Below are 22,142 nucleotides of genomic sequence, written 5' to 3' on the forward strand. Positions count from 1 at the left end.
AAAAAAAAAAAAAAAAAAAAAAATTATTCAAAATGTAGATTCCCACAGAGTCATTTACTTTTATGGCCAAAAGTACTCAGAGCAACATCCAGTCCGATTTTCCCCAGACTGGGTATTTCCTGTACCAAATAAAAAGTCTTTATGGATGTGCAAGTGAAACTTTTCAAAACTATGTTAACTATTGACAGAGAGTCTGTGCACAGCAGAGATTTTCCCAGGCTCCTCCAGTAACTTTCTTCACTGGTAAAATGCTGCAGTCCATTTCCTTGGTGAATCTATCTAGTTGGTGTTCAAGACTGCAGAGCCTTGTGTCATAAAAATAGGCTCTTTCTGAGAAGGTAATAGGAATTATTTATACCCTCAGTCTACCTTCTGAATAGAAAATTCTTGGCTATGGAAGAGATGTAAAAGACTCAAGTGGTGGAGAGGCTACTTCTGCTGTGTTTTTACAGTTCTGGACCAATATTTTGTTCTATCACTTCTACCATATTCTACCATCTATCATTTAACAACAACATCAGCAAACCACTGGGTGTAGGAAAGATGTCTGAACAAAAGGCTGAAAAACTTCACAGAACATACAACAAAACAGAGCAGAGGTGAAGAAGAAAAAGGCATGAGAGAAATATATTTGCAGAATGGCATCTTGTTTCCTGTGCTCTACTGTGTAAGTAAGGACCTTCCCACCGAGACAGCTAGTTTGTTTCTTAAAAATTCTTTATGAACACCAAAGCATGCTTGCCTGGAGTAAAATTATTTTTCACTAACTGTAGAACTAGCTAGATCTTTTTTTTTTTTTTTTTTTTCCCAAAGCTTAATCCAAGTCCAATTGAGTCTGGCAAGCATTAGTTAGTTATTTAATTGCTAGTTAGTGATTTTGATGATCTTGTGCTTAAAGCTGTAATTCTCCATTGATTAACATCTTATATATTGTTTATTCCTGTGCAGGATTGGCTCCCTTATCTTACAGTTTCTGAAGTGGCAGAACTAGAAACCTTTGTTACTAACCAATTTTAATCTACATGAAACAGCTGAAGTAAAACACAAGGCAGCACATTGCACATATAGTAACAGGACATCTTATAGGAGGGTTTCATTTTGCCAGGAAAAATGAATTCAGTCAGTTTCTTACACGATTTTCTGAGGACAGTGTAAGGGTTGTGAAAGATGATGCAGTCACCCAATACTAGAAGACATCTCAGTTTTATGTGTTTATTGTTAATGGTTTAAGTGGAGACAACTTATTCAGACACACGGAATACTGTAAAGTATACTGGCTGAAAGGCTGAAATCCAAAACCTTCATGCTTTTTCTTAAATTTCATACATAGTAAAACACCAGCAGGGTGAATTAAGCACTATAACTGCATGTACTAACCCTTAGTGAGGAAGAAACTTGAAGTAGAATTCAGTGCCAAGATTAGCAACCATTTTCATCCAGATGTATATTAGTATCCCTCCCAAATGCATAATTTGATATGGCATTTCAATCTGCTCAAAACCAGTGATGAACAGTCCAGGGATTCTAATTTGCTGAAACCATTCTAGTTATCAGCTAAAAATCTCACTCACAAGCTTATTGCAAAGGACCAGTGAAGATTTAAATAATTACTAAATGATTAAAGACAATATCAAACCTAGAAGAAATTTTCAAAAATTGTTACTGGGCTATTATTCCAAGACCTTAAACAAAGATTTAATTTTAAACTTGAGAATACAGTTCTTAAATTTACATGAAATCTGAACTTGATCAAACTAAGCATATACAGATGCAGTTTTCTGTAGGTGCGCTGGTGGCTGTTCAGATCAGTTTGGTAGACCCAGCAGTTAAAATAAATAGCTGGTTTTGTGACCTCCCATTCAAAAACTGCATTCAGTATGTTCCACTCCCTAATATTTCTCCTTCCTTAGGAAACATGTTGCTTATGCTCAAACCAGTGAGAAAATGCCAGTCCTCTTTGTCCTCCTAGTCCTACAGCCTTAGACTCCCGTGTCTAGCAGGTATGAACAGCACAAAAACATTTGGGAAAAGAGGTATGGGAAGTCTTTGGCTCTATTGAAAACATGGTATGAAGCTTCTGTCACTGAGGCAGTATCTAGTACTGCTCTGTCCTCAGTTCATCCCCGCTGTGGATGTCCAACCCATACTCAAACCCAGGGATGGCTCAGACTGTTTGGGATATATCCACAGAACAAGATGGGAGAAATTATGTATAAATAGCATAGTATTTTAAAAAACAAACAAACAAAAAAACCCCATACCTCACCTCTTAATTTCCCCCCCCACCACCTCCCAAATTCCAGCCAGGGAAGATGAGTTTGGATTTCAAGGTTAATAAGGACAATGTTTAGAAACTGGTGGTTTTCCCGCTGGTAGCCTGTCATCCATGCACAGGCTTCCTTTAATTGCTTGCAATAATAAACAAAGAACTTCCATTTCCTAACTCTACTTGCTTGTGTCTCTTGAGTTTTGCTAGTAATCAGCAGCAACACAGATACATCTACTGGGCATCCTAAGCACAGGGCAGCCAGCAAAGACCATTTTAGACTTCAAGCATTTTTAGCCTCTCTTCCTTCACAAGATATCCAACCTATGAAAAAATCTGCTAATAAGAGCAGGACAGTCCCTCTTCCTTAATAAATGGTAATTTTGAAAGACAGGGTATTTTTCTAACAATTAACAGACGTTAATTGTTCTTGTTAAGCAGTGATTTTCATGATGTACTATTTAATCAGTAAACCTAATTTATATTTACACAGTGAGCCATAAGGGTGACGGTATGTTCCCAGAAGATTTTTTAGTAATTAAATCTTATAGCTTTCTAGGCATCACATTTTGTATACTTAAAGGAAAATGTTGACAGCTTCTTTTTTTTTTTTTTTTTTTTTTTTTTCCCCTTCCAGACTCTGCTGATAAACAGGATGCTCTACCACAAACTATAAAAGAGAAATGAAAATACCACGTTAATGCTTTTGGAACACATTACTTACTGTGGTGGCACAGTGGATGTCTTTCCATACATTGGCTTCCCTGGAGAGATCTGAGACTTCAAAAAGGTTATCAAGAATAACTTCCCCAATCATGTCATGTCTAGAAAATCTGTCAAAATCATAAACACTGAAATGCAATTTCCTGTTGCTGAGCTGATCATAGGCTACAGGAAACTGAAAGGTTTCATCAAAGACAGGATTTAATGTCTTTCTGTGAACTCGTGTCTGAAACTTCTTTTTCCTATCTGGAAGCAGATAAATCTTAACGTAGGGGTCGGATGTTCCTGTGAAGTCTTTAGCAGGCAGATCTAAGGCTTTGACAATTGTGACAGCCAGAAGTTCATTCTCATAATCATACCGGAGAGTAAAGTTAAGTTTTCCACATGTTTTCACATCTTCTTGTTGCCCATCAGAATCCACAGACTTCTGTTTGTAGAGTTCGGGTTTTATTCTCCCAATGCTGGTCGTCGTCTCTCCCCTTTGCAAAATCGGATCTGTCCCCATGTTAAAATCAACACTGGACACTTGCATCTGCCTTGGCAAGTGCCTCCTGAAAGAATTGTGCCTGCACACACACACATACACACACACAAAACGAGCCATGGTTATCTCCAGGAAAAGACTTGTCGATTACTAAGTAGAAAATACATGAAAATCAAATCAGTAAGGTTTATCACTTTAAAATAATTTTAAAATAATAACCCCCGATGTTTTGCAAGACTTAAAACATCCTTGAGAGGAAATGATCAGTCAGAATGAACTACTTGGCCTGCAATACATATATTTATTGTTTTCAGGCTGTTATGCAGCTGAAACTGAACTCAGGTACTTTCGCAGAGCAAATTAACAGTTCCAACATTGTTTGATCCCACTTTGCTATGGCCTGGGTAAAGTATAGTCAGGTAGAAAAACAATCCCTTGCAGAATTGTCATCAGTACTTCCTCATTTTTGGAGGCATTCCTTGGTGGGTTTCCAATTAAATATTCACCAAGCTTCACACTGATCTCTGCGAAAGGCACCTGAGAAGGCCACGCAGAGCTATGTCTGGAGGTTTTCAGCATAGTGCTTTGCCATCCTACAACATTTTACATACAGCCCCTTGGCATTCACTAGACTGAGGTCCAGGCTGCCTGCTCCAGTCACGCTGGGAACATTTTGTTCTGGTTACAACACACTTCAAAATTTTAGTCAACATTTGCTGTTACAGTTTTTTTTTTTTCCTTCTGTTCTCCCACTGCTGTGGGGTGTATTAGAAAGCAGATTCCTGTACTCCTAGCAAGAAACAATATGCTTAAATCCCTGTAATTCTGAATAGAGTGTTGCATAAGCATATGTATTTATGGGCTTATCTTGACTCATGAACATCAATGGAAATTTGTGCGTTTCCTACTAAGACCGAAATCAAACCCCTGGTATGCCATACAGCCTTACAGTAGTAAAAAAAACATGGGTCGAGAAGCTTCATAGAATGAAGCATCAGCAGATGATCCCACTGTCCAGTTTATTTTTTGGACGTTTTCCCATTTCCTTGGTACTTCACTACCCCAACAATCTGTACTGGAAAAGCTCACTACCTCCTTCTGTGAGCATACTTAGATGCCATTAAAAACCAATTTAATTGTCAGAATTTCCTCTGCTTTTTGCAATCAATTGCTTATTAATGCCAAATGCAGCCTTGCCTTATTGCTTGGTTTCCCTGTAGTGTTGTGTTCTGAAAACAAGAGGTGTCACAGCTGTGTGTTTCTTTCTTTAAATCAGAAATGCAAATTGTCCATTTGAAAGCAACCAGGACTCATTTCATAGATATTATTTGTATTTTTGCTGTAAGTGAAGTGGTTGCAGAAGGCATGAAGCACAAAACTACTGCAGCTCAGCTGAGCAGAGGTACAAGAGGGTAATCTGCAGCCATTAAATAATAGACAAGAACGTTTCCCTTTTTGGCTGTTTCAGTACTGGTAGGTGCAGGGAGCAGTCCTATCATAACACAAGAATAGGAGAGGGAGAACTTCAAAGTCTAGATTTGAAGTATCTCCAAAAAATCCAGGTGTTTTGATCTCAAATTTAGACGAACAATACACCCCTCTCATAACACATTCTACCTTTCTTTTTTACCAACAAGTTGAAAGATTTTCTTTTCTTTTCTCTTAAATGTTAAAACTAACCCATTTCATAGCATATGATGTCTACATTGGGAGGGATTAAGGAGTCAAAAGGCCCCAACTAGTCAGAAAAGTACAATACTGCCCTCAGGGAGTCTGAGGGCTGACCTTGTGCCTTTGTCCTCAGCGAAGTCCAGCCTTGTAGGTGTGCTAAACACAGAAAAAGAACTGAAATCCATCCAAAAGGTAGTGGCAATAAATGTTTGGGCATGCAGTAATTTAGGCACTGGCTCTCTAGTATCTTTGACTCATAATGAAGTCCAGGAAGACCTGTGTTACTGCTACTTCTATCTGTGCTAATAAAACCTGTGCAGGTAGGCCTTCCTGAGTGCTCCTCACACCTGCAGCTCTAGTACTGAGATGCCCTGATAATCATGTTCAAACCCTGTCATAGATGAGCAGTAGAGAAAAACCACCTATGCGGAGGAAACAGTGAAGTTGACTGCATGGCATTTCCAGTTCGAGTGGGTACATGACAAATTCTCTTTTCCTCAACTCCTCTTGCATTTATGAAGATCTGAGTTAATGCTTGTAAAAGTAACGTATAAACCCCACATCTGTGACTTCTAAGGTACCGACCTTCTTTAAAAGTTTTGAACTTCAGGCATGAACTTCTAGAGAACATAGTCATTGTTGTGAGATGTCACTAAGTAAAACAGTGCAGCTGTATGGCTGTTCCCCATGGGAAACAACAGCACTTTTGCTCTCGTAAGCCAAAGTTCTAATTACATAGCGCCTAGAATCTGTTCTGAGTCACAGCATTTCACCAAGATAGCTAATTGGTTTGTTAATTATTAAGATGCTTCACTGTTGTCATGGCAACATATTTATCTTCCTTTGTTCTGTAATAACAAAGGAATTAATGACTGTGATAATGAAGTACAAGGATGTCAGGCAACCAGGTTGTGAAAATGTTGCGAAGTTACTAACGTGTGCAAATCCAGGTAATTCAACCCCTTACGTAGCACTCCTATAATAGACATGTCTTCCATAACTCAGAAAAAAATACATTTTGAGTGACAGTAAATCTGTATTTAAATATCTAATATAAAATTGTGCTTGCATAGGAATAATGATAAAATGAAGCTTATTTCTAATTCAGTAAGATTGCCAAATGTAAGATGAAAAAGAGGGACAGGATGCTGATTTATGATAGGACTTGAGATTTATGAGGGATGGCTCTGAACTACCTTTCCTTGATGACATTACACCAAACTTTTGGAGCAAATCCAGGAATGGCATTTCTTTGCAGAACTGAATGACAAGCTCCTCTCCAACCTAATGCTAAAGAGCAAAAAGTATGGCCTTTGAAAATACAGGTGAACATCTGAGGGAAGGAATTATCATAGAAGCAATAAATTATATTGCAGAATAACTTTCACAAAGTACTTGGAAGAGTGGTTCTCAATAACACAGAGCAAAAATATTTGTAAATGAAAACCACTGATGCAGGACTTGTCCTATCATAGTTTACTGGTTAATTGGGATCAAGGACTAAAGAGCTTTTATTTTATTTTTTTTTAACAAGCAGATCTTCTCATATTATCAGGAACTATGAAAATGATATAGTTCTGATTAAGCAGAAATTCCTCATTTCCCTACACTTACATGTCTTCATGTTAAATGTACAGTCTATAAAAAGTGATCAGGCACATTTTATTATTGCTCTGAATGGCTTCTTCTCATCCTTATGCTTCAGTTACAATGACTTAATATGATTCTATTTCTTTTATTAAGAGCTGATGGCTGCAAGAAATTATCACAGAACTGGTTACAATCCTTTTCTTTGCCCCAGCTCAGGCAAGATCAGCGTAGAGAAGACAATTCAGATGGCAAACATTTCTGTTAGGTTCTTTGTCAATGGAATACAGTTAGGAAATGGTGCATTTGGGTCTCTCAGGACCCCTGAGTACAACAAAGCAGTGCTGCATTGAAGGTGGTGCAGGAGAAAGTTATGCTACCTCTGTGCCTCTTAATAGCTCCCCTTTGTTTAGAAGTCCCCAATGAAGGACATCAGGGACAGTTTTTAGTCTTTCTGTGATTCAACATTCTGCAGCACACTGGAGGAGTAATCCAGAAAGCTGGTCTAAATATCTGGCCTTCATCTCATACATGACATTCTTGGCAGCAATAATTAATATGGGCTTTTGGAAGGTTAAACTCACTTAAGGCAGGCAGAGGTATAGAAAAAACGCATTTACAAACACAGAAAGGACTATTTCTGGGTAACTTTTAAGACACATGTCATTCTAAACATGTTTTGTAGCAAGGGTGCAAAGTTTTTCAGTAAACTGTGAAGGAAGGTGATGTCTTTAAACACCCTGCTATTCATTGGCTAAGGTGGGACAACCAAGGTAACTCAAAACAAAGGAACTGTCCTGTCAGGAGAGATTTAACGCTGTTAATCTAAAGGTGATAAAAAGAAAATGCACCCTTACAAAGTTACCAATGTGCAGAAAGAATAGGATTGATGGCAGTTTTTAATTTTGTAAAACTGTTGTTGGCTTCACAGATATTTTATATGCATTTAGATCCCAGTCCAAATCACCCCAGAGGCTTCTGGGAATACTTTCACCGCCTGAAGTAACTCTGGATCATGTCCCTGGAACTTCTTTCTTCCCCTATAGTACCACAGGGACTATTCAAGTCCATTTGCCAGCCAGCTATTTCTTCTGTCTGTTCAGAAAGTCAGACAGTCTAATTACCTACAGATTTACCTGTTGGTACGTGATGGATAAAACTCTTCCTATTAGGTAACAGCGAGTTGTGTAACACCCTTGTCATGCCAAGCTGCATCAGTTTTGGTCCCTCTGCATTTAGAGTAACAGTTACAATTTCAAAGTTGTCTTCCCAGTATTTTGGAAATGTTCCTCACAGTGGCTTGGATACTGTGCTCCCTCTCTTAGCAGACGGAGGCAGTAGCTGGAGCCAGGCATAGCCAGGGCAATGTGGCTTAAAGCCAGCTGTAGAGTCTCATAATTCAGAAGATGGTTCAGCTGCTAAAGTCAGTTAGACCTCCCCTGGCTGGAGTGCTCTCATTTTTGGGAACCTCCTGTAGTTGCCTGCTGGCTGTTCCACACTGCTGGAGTAGCTGGGAAAAAGCACTTCAGCACTCACCACCCCAATGAGGGCACCGAGCTGGCAAAACGCTGTCTTACGGACTCACAGAAGGCCAGCAAAGTGTGTAAAGTATGTGCCCACTAAATGACTAAATGTAAAGCACGTGTCTTCTCCAGTCTTGTGCCTCCAGTGATAATTGTGAATATGAACTCTTTTATTTTTTTTTCTTCTTTGGTAGCATGTGTTCATTTAGCAAATGTTTTCTTGAAGGAAAGCTACTTCCTATACAGTATTTGTGTTCTTACTTATGGCATTATGCAACACTTTAAGTGCCTCTTTAGCCTTCATTTTCCCATTCTTTGTCTACAAAACATTTCTTCTCTTTTATTTCTAGTGTAGATAGTGATCTTTGCAGTTCGTTATTTGTTTTCCGTGCATTAAATTTGTTGACAGTATTCGAAGAAAACCTTGTTTGAAACTATAGGTCACTGCAAATATCTTCACCTGAGACAGAATAAAAGTTTGTGTCCTCCACTTTAATAAAGAAGAAATCACTTCAGCAGCACCACATGCTTGTCATTTATTTAAGGATCTATATAAAATCTGTACTGCTTTAAGTTCAGTCCATAAGGATCCACATTCTTAGACTGGAATGTGGATCCTTGAGAAGTGGCAAACCACGTCTTAAAGAAATGTGCCATCAACAACAAATCTGTCATTTATTTGGTGGAGGGGAAAACTTTCATCTGCAAAAGCAACTGCTGTATCTACAAAAATAGCTCTGTCAAAAGCCAGACTTGCAGTAGTTTAAAAAAATAACATCAAAATAGATTTTCCTATACACAAAACCTAAAATGGAAATGTTTAAAGTAGCAACATATGTATTTACAAAGTAGCAGAAGACATAGATTTAATCTTCGTATGTTAAATTAATGATATAACTGAAGGCACACCATATGTTTCAGAATATTCTGTTCAAAAGGACACTGAGACTTGCCTTCACGTGACTGCTCTTCCACCCATTGCTGCTAAGAAGTCAGGGAATAAACCAGGAACCTGGAAATTTTCAGCGGAGTGCTCTGGCTCTACCTGTTCCCGGGAAACGTGCCACAAACGCGAGTGCCCCTGACTTACCTTGATGAGGATGTGGGCTCAGTGATCTGCCTCTGCATGCGTGCATGTCTGATCAGATGCTCTTTCAGCGCGTTCTGGACCTCTGCTGGTATATCAGGTGAAGTGTGGCTAATTTTCAACGCAGCTTCAAGTACCTTCGTGGTAGGTTTCCCATTTTCTTTAACTTCCTTTTTCTCACTGGTCTCAAAAACCTCCGTAGGAGCACTGGAGTTGCTCTGAGGGACATTGCTGGCATTGGAAGTGAGAGGTTTACTTCTCCAGCAGGGCCAACACAACTTCCAAAAGACAAAAAGTGAGACTACCAGCAAGGCGAGCCCGCAGAAGCTGACGACTACTGCTAACAAACTGACTGAGATGTCTGCAAGGAATTAGAAACAAAGATCATCATGACAGAAAAACATGGAGAGAAAAAAAATAATAAAATTACACAGGTAAGGAGATAGAAGCATTTTGATCATTAACTTGCATAGAGCTTTGAAATCCTATTTAACGTTTGCTTTTTTCTTTATTGATATCTAAGCCTCTACCTTTAAAATGTTATCATACTCTAACATCTACTTCACAAATAACCCATTAATTGTCGTTCAGGCCAGGGACCAGTATCTGTATCACGAGCCATGCACTCAGTCAGACTTCTCAGGAAGTAAGGGACTACCCAAATGGTCCCAAATACACCTACCCTTTGCTGTCAAAGGGTGCCTGCTCAGGACCACATTTTGCTCAAAAAGTTAAAACCCAGTCAACATTTTCTGTAAGTGCACGTGAAGACAGACCAGTTCTAAACCTCCAGGCCCATACACGCATTTCAAGAAGGCTTGCCAAACTTTTAACTCTATGTGCTAACCGCTTCAGAAACATGTTAAAACTTAACATTTAAGTGGCATGAATAGGGATAGGATATATTCTGTCACATATAAGAAATTTCTAGAGTTAAACCTTAAACTCTGGACCAAGACTGTGTTAGACCAAGACAGTACATATACATTAGTATCTAAAATTCTGCTTTGAAAATGCAGCTGGCTTCACTATACAATGCCCTGAGTTGTACAGAGACCATAGTAAGAGACACTTGGCTATGTATTTGACTGCTGCCCTGTATTTGACTTTTTCTGCCACAATCAGTTAGCATATCCAATAGCACGGACAAAGATACGGGAACAGATTTCATACCAACGAAATTATGTGAACGTACTTGTATTTTAGGAGATGGTGGATCACCAGAAATGACAGTGGAGCCCTAATTAGGAGTTTTATTCTATGTGACATGTTTCAGTTTGATTTTTCCAGTATCATGTAATATTATAAAATATAACTAAAAAGATCCCTTTCCTTTTGAAAAGAACCTTTTGTATGCTTTAAAAGTATTCAGTAAACCCTGCTAAAATGTCCCTCAAGCAATGGCTGCTGCTGCTTGTTACAACAAGTTTTGACAGTTTAACAGCCAATGTTTTGTATCCATAGCTCCAGGCTGCTGACTACTAAACTGAACCAGTGGAAAAGTCCAACAAGAGTTTGAACATATTTTTTGTAGAGGATGACAGGAAGAAAAATAGTCCTCTAGGTATGTATTAGCTCCGTGGAACTGTATGTAACTCACAGGTCCCTTTAAGAGATGAAGTTTCCAGCAGAAAATTTGGGAATATTTTCTTTATGAATATATAATATCCAGATATATATGTCAATAACAATCACTGAGCTTAAAGTACATTCAACAGGAAAATGTGTGAGAATAGCAAAAGCAAATTAAGAATGTTTGCAGTCTGGAGATTTAATAGATACAGTCCTGCTCAACCTTACTTCATATATATCCTGGCCAGTGTCATGGGGCAATTGGCAGAGGATGTGCTTCTTGATTTAAACAGTTGGGCACAAACTGCTGCCCTGCCTTGAACAGAAATATGCTGCCCTGACCGTTTCCTGACAATGCTGAGAAAGGTGCCCCCCTTTTCTGCCCATAGTTAAATGTCAAAATGTAGCCCTTGGAATATGCACGTCAGCTTAATGAGAAATTCACACGGCAAATTCTCATTTACAATGTTTCCATAAAATGAATGGATGCATAATTATTTCTAATAATAATGTAATACAAGAAGCAAACAATACTTTTGCATACCATTTTTCTAGGTAATTTATCCCCAGTAGGGATTATTAGGCTATTTGGTTTAATCTGCTGTTTACTCTGATATCCTTCCCGAGCCCAGTAATTTTTACTTGGCTTGTGCATGTTCTGCAGCAGACTGTCCAATCTTGACAAGACATTAAGAGATGTTGAGTTTACTGCATGTTTCAATGGTTAATCACTTTGTTTAAAATTTGTATTTCTGATTTGTACTTTTGTAGTTCTAATTTACAGCCATTGCTTCTTTCTTGTCTTTGCATGAGATTAAAAGATACGATATGCTTCAGAAGACATGCCTACACAAAATACAAACAAACTAAAAACTAAAAAAACTAACCCAGGGCTTGAAACTCAATTGCCTATACCAGTCCCTGGAATGATTTTAGACTGGGCCAGTTCATACCCTCCTAGCCAATTCCTGGGCTGGGATCAGGAATTAGAGCAGGGCAATCATCATTCTTAAAAGGCGGTTTGGATGCATCTCTTCTGTTTCAGCAGATGACAGTCTTTACTAGCATGGAGAGGGGCTGTTACAGGTGAGTTGGCCTCAGTCCTAGGGAATGGTTTTAAGTGAATTTAATATATGAATACAGAGGTATGCTCCACTGAAGGAACTTTCTTGATAAACTGATCCTGGATTTTCAATCAAGTCGAACAAAATATTTTTCCATTCTCAAAGCTTGACAAAAAGTAGAACCCTTGAAAATATGTATCAGAAATTTTAAAAAAAAAAAAAAGAAACAAAAAGCAATTCAGTTTTGGGTCATTTGCAGTATTTCCAGCTCAGTTTATAGATGGTTGCCATAATTAGGTTACATTTTGAGAGGAAAGCTTTTAGAACTGAAAATTATATTATTTTTTTCATTTAGAAAACGTTGAAACAGGATGTTTTAACAACTTTGAAACTGCTGGAAACATTTCAATACCAATTGATCCTTTCCAGCAGAGTTTCAATTTGATGAATAGATACTATCAGCTGAAAAACATTCCATCAAAGTATTTCTAGCCAATCCTATTTTAAGTTTTTCACTGCAAGACATTTTTCAAGCCTTCAAATAACTTGGTGTCTCTTTTCAACACCTACTCCTGTACTTCAACTTTCTCTAAGCTTTTTTTCTATATTTCCATTAAACTATTTCAAATTCTAAGTCAGTCGCAAATCTTTACAGAAAATGTTATGTTTTATAGCCCTAAAAAATCACATGAAACATCTGAAGTCTCAATAGCAGAGAAAAGATGTAGAGGCTAGTTCTACAAGCAGTTGTACAAATTATCATTTCCATTTTTGCTATTTTACTATCAAATTAAACAGCCTCACATACTGTACTTCATAATACAACAAATTCTTAAACAGAAACATGAAATATTTTAACTGTCAGGAATTTGAACAAAAAATACTTCATTATAAAAAAAATACTTTAATTACATTTACTGCCATAATTGCTGAAAAGCAATCAATATGCCATATAAATTGAAATAAAAAGCATACTGTTTAATTTCATCACTTGTGACAATCACTTGATTGAGCAATCACGAGAGATTTGCTGTTATGTGAAGACTGACATCATCTGTAGAAGAGCAGACAAATTGAGCTTTCCAGCCCCTTTGCATGTTGGACTGGATATGTCCCTTGTATCACCTTTTTATGGGAAGTTTGGTTTAAGAATTAAAAGACAGTTCTGCAGACTAGGAGATTCTTCATGGGTACTGAAGAATGGATGTGTCATCAGACCAGGGTTGCACTTCACATATGTGAGTGTTATTTAAAGATGCAGAACAGGTGGCAAATTCAAAGATTGCCTAAGTTTTTAGAGGCAGAAGGAGATACACTCACTCTGCTGGGGCAACGTTAATTGCTACCATGATAAACAACGTTCTCACTGATATGAAGGAAGAGAAAAATTATCTCAAACTACAAGCAGTTGTTTGACAACTTTTTCTCAACTCATAGTTGCAGTTTGTTTTCAATGCTACACGCTTGCACAGAACAGGACACCTTTCTCAATATTCATCTGATCATGCAGAATTATGCCATTCCTGTTCACATGCTGGGTTATCTTGGGAATGTGAAGAAAATCTGCTTTCTAAACACACCCACTTCTGATCACTGGGAAATCTCACACTGACTTCAGTGGAGTCAACATTTCACTCCTGGTGATTTTCCTTTACTGACCTCTGTCCTTAATGTTATCTTCATAGTCTTGATACAATTTCATAACTGAAGGAAAGCATCCTGTTTCCTCATGATTTTCAAATTAAAACTACTCTTTTAAGATACGGAATTTTGGACAATTTTATATTTCTTATTTGAGAAAGGCATGTCTATTTGGGAAGTGTGTGAATTCTATTTACTTCAAAATATCTCTGCATTTTTAAATAAATATCCATAAAAACATTTCCACCATAAGAGTCTCCTCAATAGCCCATCTTTCATATTAAGCAAGTACACCAGAAACATCCCCATCTTTCTTCTGAATAGTAGGGAATGTTTTGAGCAATAGTTTCTGTACTTCATGGCTTCCAACAATCTGTTGTTTGAAACCTGCCTCAGAAAAGTTCTGCCCATGAATCCATTTGCAAACATGCACATTGGCAGACTTTCCATCTCCAAACCAAATTAAGTTCATTTACATTTTTGTCAGTGCCCTCATAGCATAGATCTCTTGATGCTTAACTTTGGAAAAACATACTCCATGAACCTATGGGCTTGAATGGAGAGAGAGGCCAGACAGTGCCATGACACAGCTGCCCATGTGTATAAGGGGCAGGCATGTCTCTGATGTGGACCATGCTGAAGAAAAAGTACTCTTGCCAGCAAAGCAACTGGGGGAAAGGAATGCCTGCAGAAGAAATGGGTTATATTCTCCTTTGACCCACCTCTTTGTCTAGATCTGATCTTGGTTCTCTTAAGCATTGAAAACATGATGTCTCTGTAACTTTTCTCAAACATACGTTTCTTTAACTCTAAATTTGTTCTCTTGTTCATCAGCCATGAGGAACTTCACTCTTTCCATAGCGACCACTCTAAAGGGAACTCTTGCATCTGGAATATCAGGAGTCAGCTCAATCAGATAAATTAATATGTCTCTGATTTTCTAGGATTTGGAGGGAAGCAGGAGCTTTATTAATTATAAAAGGTCTGGGTCCGATAAATCTCCCTTATCCCCATGTATATAAACTAGTTGGTCCAACCCATCATTTCTGATCTTCAGTTTTCCTTGGGGAAATTTGAAGAACATAAAGAGTTGCTGGTGTTCATTTTTATTCAGCAGTAGCGGATCTTCCACAATTACCTCTGCTTCATCCAGATCCCTGCAGATGGGGATGTAGTGCTTTAGCGTGCCTCAGAAAGTGGCAGGTGTAGAGTCTTGTATTTTCTCTCATAACCTGAACCTGTCAAAACACCCAGCTTAAATTTCAAACTGCAAAAATAGCCTTTCACTTAAAAGCCTACATGTGATCTTCTCTGCTGTTCTCATGGAGAAACATACTTTGAAGATCTTCCTCGAATCTTTTGACTCTAGCCCTACTGAGAATGTGATCCCTCCTATGCTGTTAACTCAGTCTGATGTCTGAATCTGTTCAAAGCAGCCGTCACCATCTACTGGCTGGTGTATCACTTCTTAATGCTAACAGAGCTCTATGGTAGCACAGTTCTTGAAAGAAAGGGATTTAAATGGAGTCAGGTATCACTGTGATTTACTACATCTTTACACCTCATAAAAGTATTAATCTCTTGTCTTTTATCTAGGTTATATTATTTATTAATGCATCTGATAATCTATGTCTGTCCAACCATAAGTGGAAGATGCTCTTTTGCCATTTCAAACTCCATGTACAGGACTTTAGATTATGTGACATACAGCAGATACAGGGTATTTCCCAAAACTATTAGCCTTCTAGTCCACACTACCTTCTCTTTTCCAGAAATCAGAAGGAATTTGCCACAACAGTGGTGTATTCATGAGCCTCAGTACATGATTTGTGTGCTGCATGTGACCAGAGAAGATGGCTCTCACTTTTGCCTGACTGTGTCATTATGTTTTGCCTGCAGCGTAGGAAGCAAAAGATATTGCACTGGCCTCTCCTCTACAACACACCAAGTGTAAACTATTTGCCTCCACTTCCAAGGCTTTTTCTGGCCTACCTACTTTTCTACTTGTTAACTCTCAATCTCAAAAGGAGGCAACTCCCATCTCTGCTCAACCCACATCTACCCCCCTTGCCTTCCATCAAACAAAAAACCAGCTTTGGGCTTGGTCCCATGCTGCTCTCACACTTGCAAGGATGTCTCTGTAAGCATCTGCCAGAACACCTCATTATCTTCTTTCAGACAAGAAAATGAAATGAAAACACATCATAAACCCACTGAACTGCCATTAATCATAAGCATACTATAGCTGTAATAAGGTTCACACAGCTCAAGTGCCTTTTCTGAATTGTCATGGTTATGTTTACTCTTACCCAGCATTATATAATGAACATCTCACACAGATGATGAAAACCAGTAAAACACTGTGTCTCTTCATCCTCATCATTACAGATTTGTCCTCCAGCTGTTATAAACTTCTCTGTATTTTTCATATTTATTTCTTTGCAAAACTTGTATGGTGGAAGATTATTCTGTAAAGCTCTTGCTTTTACTGTGTTTCACCACTGCTCTGCTTGTTGAGTACTTCTGCATTGTTGTGACTGCCTTCCCATTTACTGCAAATAAATCTGGCCCCTGTGGTACGATTACCTCTCTGTTCTACCTTTACGCTGCTGAACTAGATGCATTTCTGGTTTTCACAGCTTGTTAACACTGATTTTGGAAAGCATATTTTTCAGTAACCCTGCAAGATTTTCTCCCAAACCCTTATTTCCCTCTGGTAATAACTTTGTTCTGACCAGGTGATGAGCTGTATCATAAATAATTTGATCGGTCTGTTAACTGTTCAAATGCTTATTATTTAATTTTATCACATTTCTCTGTAACAGAATGCTCGATTGTTTCACACAACAGTTACTTTCTCATGAAGAAAAATGTTCCTCTCTTGTGTGACAGTCCTGCACTGATGACAGTAGTCTTCACATTCATTCAAGCCATTCCTGGTCCCCTTCATGCTTTCTCTGGCACAGCTGAGAAGAACTTGCAAGCACACTATGGGGTAAATCTGCTTTTTCTCCCCTCTAAGTGTGTGTGTGTGTGAGCACGCGTGCCAATGGGAGACTCATGCCAACAACAGCAGCAGGACCCATGACAGTGCTCTTCAGGGAAGAGCAAGACTACATTACAGAATGGCCACGTGCAGGATACTTCAGTGTTTTCCTACTCTCTCTACACCTCTACAGTAAACTGTTGATCAAGGGTAGGGTTGCAAAGTTGGCAGGTTAAACTTGGTATGGTAACGGAATAGTTATGAGTAGAATATTTAGACAAATAAAAAACAATCCTGTAGAAGCTGAGACTCTTTGCACGGTCAACTTAAAAAAAAATCACTGTCTGACAAGCGAACATCACTCTCTAGAACTCTCTAGATGGCTAAAATATGCCCTCCTGGCAGAGAAGCAACTGGGTTCCCAGCTCTGCTATAAACATCGGTTCCCCATGAGAACTGATAATGAGATAGTGAAGTTCTGCAGGACCAGCAGGCCTAAAAGAATGCAAAGACAGCAGAAAGTGCCCACCATTTACAGAGAACATGCAATGAATTTTAAACATGTGTCCCTAGAGCTGGATGCCAAAGCTCCCCTCATTACACTCCATGCAATTGGCTTAACCTTCAGAAATGCTCCCAACTGGGACTTTGATGTGCTTGGTTCCTTTGAAAATGAGGAGGGATGCTTAACTGGCAAAAACGAATTAGAGCCCTTTATTAATCAGACAACCTGAGTCAAAATAAAGGTATAACCAAGCTGCATATATGAATTTTGGATACTTCTGGAAAATAATTTACTTGGATTAGAGATAAATTTTGTTAGATGCAATCCCACACATCCAGCTCTCATTTATTTTCCACATGAACTCTTCCTATTAGTTGACAAACATCTTAATCATTTTGTTCAAATCTACTGCAAATAAAGGAGGTGTAAAAAAATAAACAACAAAAAAACAACCAGAAAAGTGGCGCAACTAATTCAGCGTTTTGTCAAAAATGTTATACCCTTCAGAAGAAAGCTCACATAGTCATCTAACTATATAAAGGTACCATAAACGTAAACAGCTTCCTAATCTTTTCTCTTGAGCATTTCCCCTGAGATGAGAGAATTAATAGTCCTTGTAATTACCAGGGCAGAAAATATAACAGCAGATGTCGTATCATCACTAATTGTCTACAGCTCCTAGAAATTTACAAAATTATTTATCTCACTAAGATTCTTCGCTATGAGTTCCATAGATTAATTACCCATTACACTAAATATGATTACCCCTTCTTGACCCAAGCAGCGAGTAGTAATTGAGGGTCCTAAGGTGGTGGTGGTGTCACTGAGAGGAAAAAACTATTGAAGAATCAGTCATTTCTTTGATGTAATCCTGTTTGTCTACAAAGAATATCCAAACTTTTATTTCTCTGAGAATAAGAGGAGTCAAACACATAAAAGTTGGGTTGTTTTTTTTTAGCAGCAAACCTGAATAACTCTCCCTTCTGCTTTGTTGCCTCATTTTGTTGTACTTTGCTTTCCCAAAGCCATCTCCATCTTTTGTTCTGGCTGTGTCTCTGGCTCTCCTTCATGTTTGATTCGGTTACCCTTGCTATGCTGCTTTCCCATACCTAGACACCTACACTATCAAAAAAATCAGTACCCAGCCTCTCCACTTGCCAGTGAAACTTCTTGGGTCACGAGGTCAATATTGTCTCATATTTTGCTGTGATTGGGTGGTGTATCTTCTGTCTCAAGTAGCTGATTCCTCGGAGAAGCTTGGCTGCTTTTCACAGTCTAGCTGAACAGAAAGGAACCGTCACACCTGCCAACACAACAGTATCACAGCAGTTCTCGTTGCCTTTTTTAATGTTTTCAACTTCCAGAGCATGTTTTTATTCTTGTATTAAACAGAAACGGTCTGCCTTCCTTTCCACTATCTATTCTTCTACTTTCTGAAATGTTTCCTGCTCTATTATTTCCTTTCCAAATATGGGCCTCCTCATCTTTTAGCCTTTTCTCCTTCAATGAAATCTCATCAGTGATTTTCACTTCTGCTATCTTTGTGGCAGTTTTAGGTGTCTTCTTTTTTAAACTAGGAAAACGGAATGAACCCACCATTTAAAGAGACAATACATTATCCCTATATAAGTAACTATTATTTTCTTTTCTCTCCTCTTTGTACCGTCTCCTGGACTATTTGCTTTTTGGATTTTTATTGCAAGCTGAACTGTGGTTCTATAACATAACAAAATACAATAATAAACCATTATTCTGTAAGAACCCTCTCACAGTCCTTTATCTTCTCCACACCTTCCAGCAGTCCTGTTGACAACTCAAGTATCTTCTTACTCTTAATATAGTAGTTTTTTCTCCACGCACTTCAGTGCTTGTTGCAGGAGCTAATTCCCAACACACTGGAGCCCCAGACAGCAAAGAACTGAACTGGTTCCATGGTGGGTATCACCCAGCGTGGGCATACACTGGGAAAGTGCTTCCTGTATCATCGTTTAGGAGATACAGCAAAACTGATCGGGCTAATTTAGCCATTCCTATACCCCACTCCTATACAGCTACAACTGCATGACACCACAACTGTGCAGAATTTCCTCAGCCACAGAAGGATATGGCTACATGATACAGACTCTCATGCCAAATGCCACCACCCTGTATATGAGACAGTTTAGGAAAACAGAAACATTTATGGCTTCATTCTCAGAATGATGACGGAGAATACTTAATGTTTCTACCTTTAATGAGTAGGAACTTGGGATGTTCAAGACTGTGGACAACACTAACTTTATCCATAGAGATGACATGGAACTCTATGTGCATTTGAAGAGCAGATGAGATGGCATGATTCACCTTTCAATGACAACATTTCTCTCAGCCTAGACACTGTATTTACAATCTTGCAGTTCATAAAATTCATGTGAGTGATATTTATGTCTTGCTTATCCAAGTGTTTACATATTAAAGTGTTGTCAATTATCAACAACAACAGTGTGTCTGTTCCTCCTCTGGAGCCAGAAAGCATTAATATATGCACACTGGCAGTGTTATTAATGTTTAATTTAATACTTGTGCCAATTAAGTTGACACCCATTATCTAATAATGGTTTATTTTCAAGGAGAAAAAAAGTGAGATTTAGGAACTCAGCTGAGGTGTGGAAACCAGTAGTTTAAGCTTCTGATCTGTTAAATATCAGGGATTTTTTTTGATCAAAAAATTGCAATTTAGTTAGGATTTGCAAATGAAAAAACAGGAAGATTGTTGACTTGGAAGAAATGCCCAAAAAGAAGCTGCTACTACTGTACATAACACAGTATCAAGGCATGTGTTGAAAGAGTCACATTTTCCAAACAGCAAACCTTGGTTTACCTTCTGTGGCATTTTTGTATCCTTCAGATCCCACCTGTTTACACATCAACTTTGTTTTTACATGGCACCTGACTCCCCCGTGCTGTACTCCCTAAAAATCAGAGAGAGGAACTAACCGCTTCAGAGCCAAATTTCCCAAGCTCCCTATTTTCACGCAACCTTCTACCCTTCAGACCAAGACAATTAACACGGTGTGCGATCAGAACACGGTAATTAGCGTTTACAAAGCACAAATAATCCACCACCCGTGCTGGTGGACCCCTCCCCTCTCCGCTACGACCCCCGCAATCCCCGCTGCCGACTAAACTCCCCCGGGAGGGGTCGGGTCGGGTCGAGTTGGGCAGGGTCGTCCCCGGTCCCCTGTCCCCCGTGTCCCCCCGGTCCCCGCCCCACTGCGGGACGTGTCCGCCTTCACCGGCTGGAAAATCAGTGCTCGCCTCAAGCGCAAAGCCCCGGGAGAACCGTGCCACAAGTGCCGGGGCCCGAAAGAAGAACAGCTTCTCTTTCAGACAACAGGGTGGTGGGGTTTTTTTTTTGTTCTGAGATACTACAAATAACCCCGAATTTGCAGTAAAATCGGTGGGCATTAGAAGGAAAGAAAAAAAAACCAAAGTAACAGCTGCGGCGGTGGCTACAGCGCAGCTGGGGCACATGCTGAGGACCTGCTGCTTTTCATGGCTTGGTGTTAATTTCTTTAATTTGCACTCTACGCTTGTTATTTGTTGGCCATAACGCTAGCTGTCCATTTGCACAATCGGAATGCCCTTCTGGCAGGGACTAAGCGCAGACCTTGGATTAATTTTCAAGCCCCGTCCCAAAAATAAATCCCAGGGAAAACAAGGGGTCCCGCGTGTACCGTCCAGAATAACGCAAAGGCGCGGAGCCGGTTCCGAAAGATCCAGACATCAGTGACCTCAGACACCACCGTTAGGACTCAAAATCGGAATATTTAAATAACCCGAACTCCCTCCTCCACCTCTCCGCCCCCCCAAATTTTCCTGGACGAGTCTACAGGGTCCCACCCCGACTCTACAGGGTCCCACCGGCTGGCAGAGCTCTCCTGCCGCCCCCCTCGACCGAGGGCGGGGATGTAAAATATCTCAAACCCCGCTCCGACAGCGCCGGGGGCTCGGTCAACTTTCATCCCGGGGCTACTCCGAGCCGCGGCTTGGCGAGCTGTCCCCTAAACCGGGGCTGCCCCCGAGGCTGTGGCGGTCACCCTCCTGCCCGCCCCGTCGAGCGGTCCTGCCCCAAGTCCCCCCCCCATTCCTCGTCCCATCGCCGCTCCCCCCGCGCAACCTGCGCCGCCGGCACCACACGCGGAACCCTGAAGGACGGCTGGGACGGAGAGAGAGAGACGGACAAGATGATCTTTAAGGTCCCTTCCAACCTAGAAGAGGGCGATGGCGCGCAAACCCCCGCGCGGAACCGCTGCCCACCCGTGACGAGAGCATCAAACGCTGCCCTCCGCCCCACGGCCACGCAGACACATCCCACAGTTTGCACGAAAGGGAAAGTCCCACTCGCGGGGAAAACCTTAGAGAAGCGGAGCGGCGGACGAGGGAGCTGGGAGGGGGGGGACGGGGGCCGTCCCCGGCGATCCGTCGTCTCCCTCGGGCGCCTCTCCTCGCTCCCCGTCCCCACCTTTCCCCCGAGGTGCGGGGGATGACCCCCGCGGCGGCCATCCATCCATCCATCCATCCATCCATCCCCCCCACCCCCCAACCTCCGCCACGCTTCCCTCGCCGCTTCCCAAGCGCGGGAGCCTCCGCGGGCTGCGAGACGATTTGAAAGCGGGTTGTGTGACTGTCGTGTGTCCCCATCCCTCCCCCCCCTCCACCTTCCGCCCCCTCCGCACGCCGGGAAAGCAAAAGAAAAAAGTTGCGCTCTCCGGCCGCCCACGCCGGAGCTGCCCGCCCCGCGGCGGCGGATGCGGGACGGGGAGCGGCGGGAGGCGGTGCGGAGGGTCCGGTACCCGGTACCTGTGCCGCCGATGCCCTGACGGGCGGTCTCCAGGGGGAAGATGCCGGCGCACTTCTCCCTCTCCACCTGCCCGCCCAGGCACAGCTCCGAGATGATCTGCAGCGCTTTATGGCAGAGGCTGCCCACGCCGTCCTCCGCGGGGAAACTCATCTTCTGCCCCGGCCCCGGTTTCCCTCTAAGCCATGGCCGG

At 40.7% G+C, this 22,142-nt stretch overlaps 1 protein-coding gene across 2 annotated transcripts in view; it reads right to left on the reverse strand.

Annotated features, from left to right (window-relative positions):
* SYT10 (synaptotagmin 10) overlaps nt 1-22,102 on the reverse strand; it is a 36,212-nt gene extending 14,110 nt beyond the window's left edge. Inside the window, exons 1-3 of one of the 2 annotated variants that reach the window (XM_014937218.1) lie at nt 21,952-22,102; nt 9,345-9,702; nt 2,991-3,555 (exon numbers count right to left, since the gene is read on the reverse strand). In XM_014937218.1, the coding sequence (XP_014792704.1) occupies nt 2,991-3,555; nt 9,345-9,702; nt 21,952-22,102 (1,074 nt within the window). Of the gene's footprint in view, nt 1-2,990; nt 3,556-9,344; nt 9,703-21,359; nt 21,608-21,951 lie in introns of those variants that run through there. The other variant, XM_014937219.1, reaches the window with a different exon arrangement.
* Nucleotides 22,103-22,142: the final 40 nt, after the last annotated feature.

This window comes from Calidris pugnax, unplaced genomic scaffold (genome assembly GCF_001431845.1).
Source record: "Calidris pugnax isolate Ruff unplaced genomic scaffold, ASM143184v1 scaffold1, whole genome shotgun sequence".
NCBI classification, from domain to species: domain Eukaryota; kingdom Metazoa; phylum Chordata; class Aves; order Charadriiformes; family Scolopacidae; genus Calidris; species Calidris pugnax.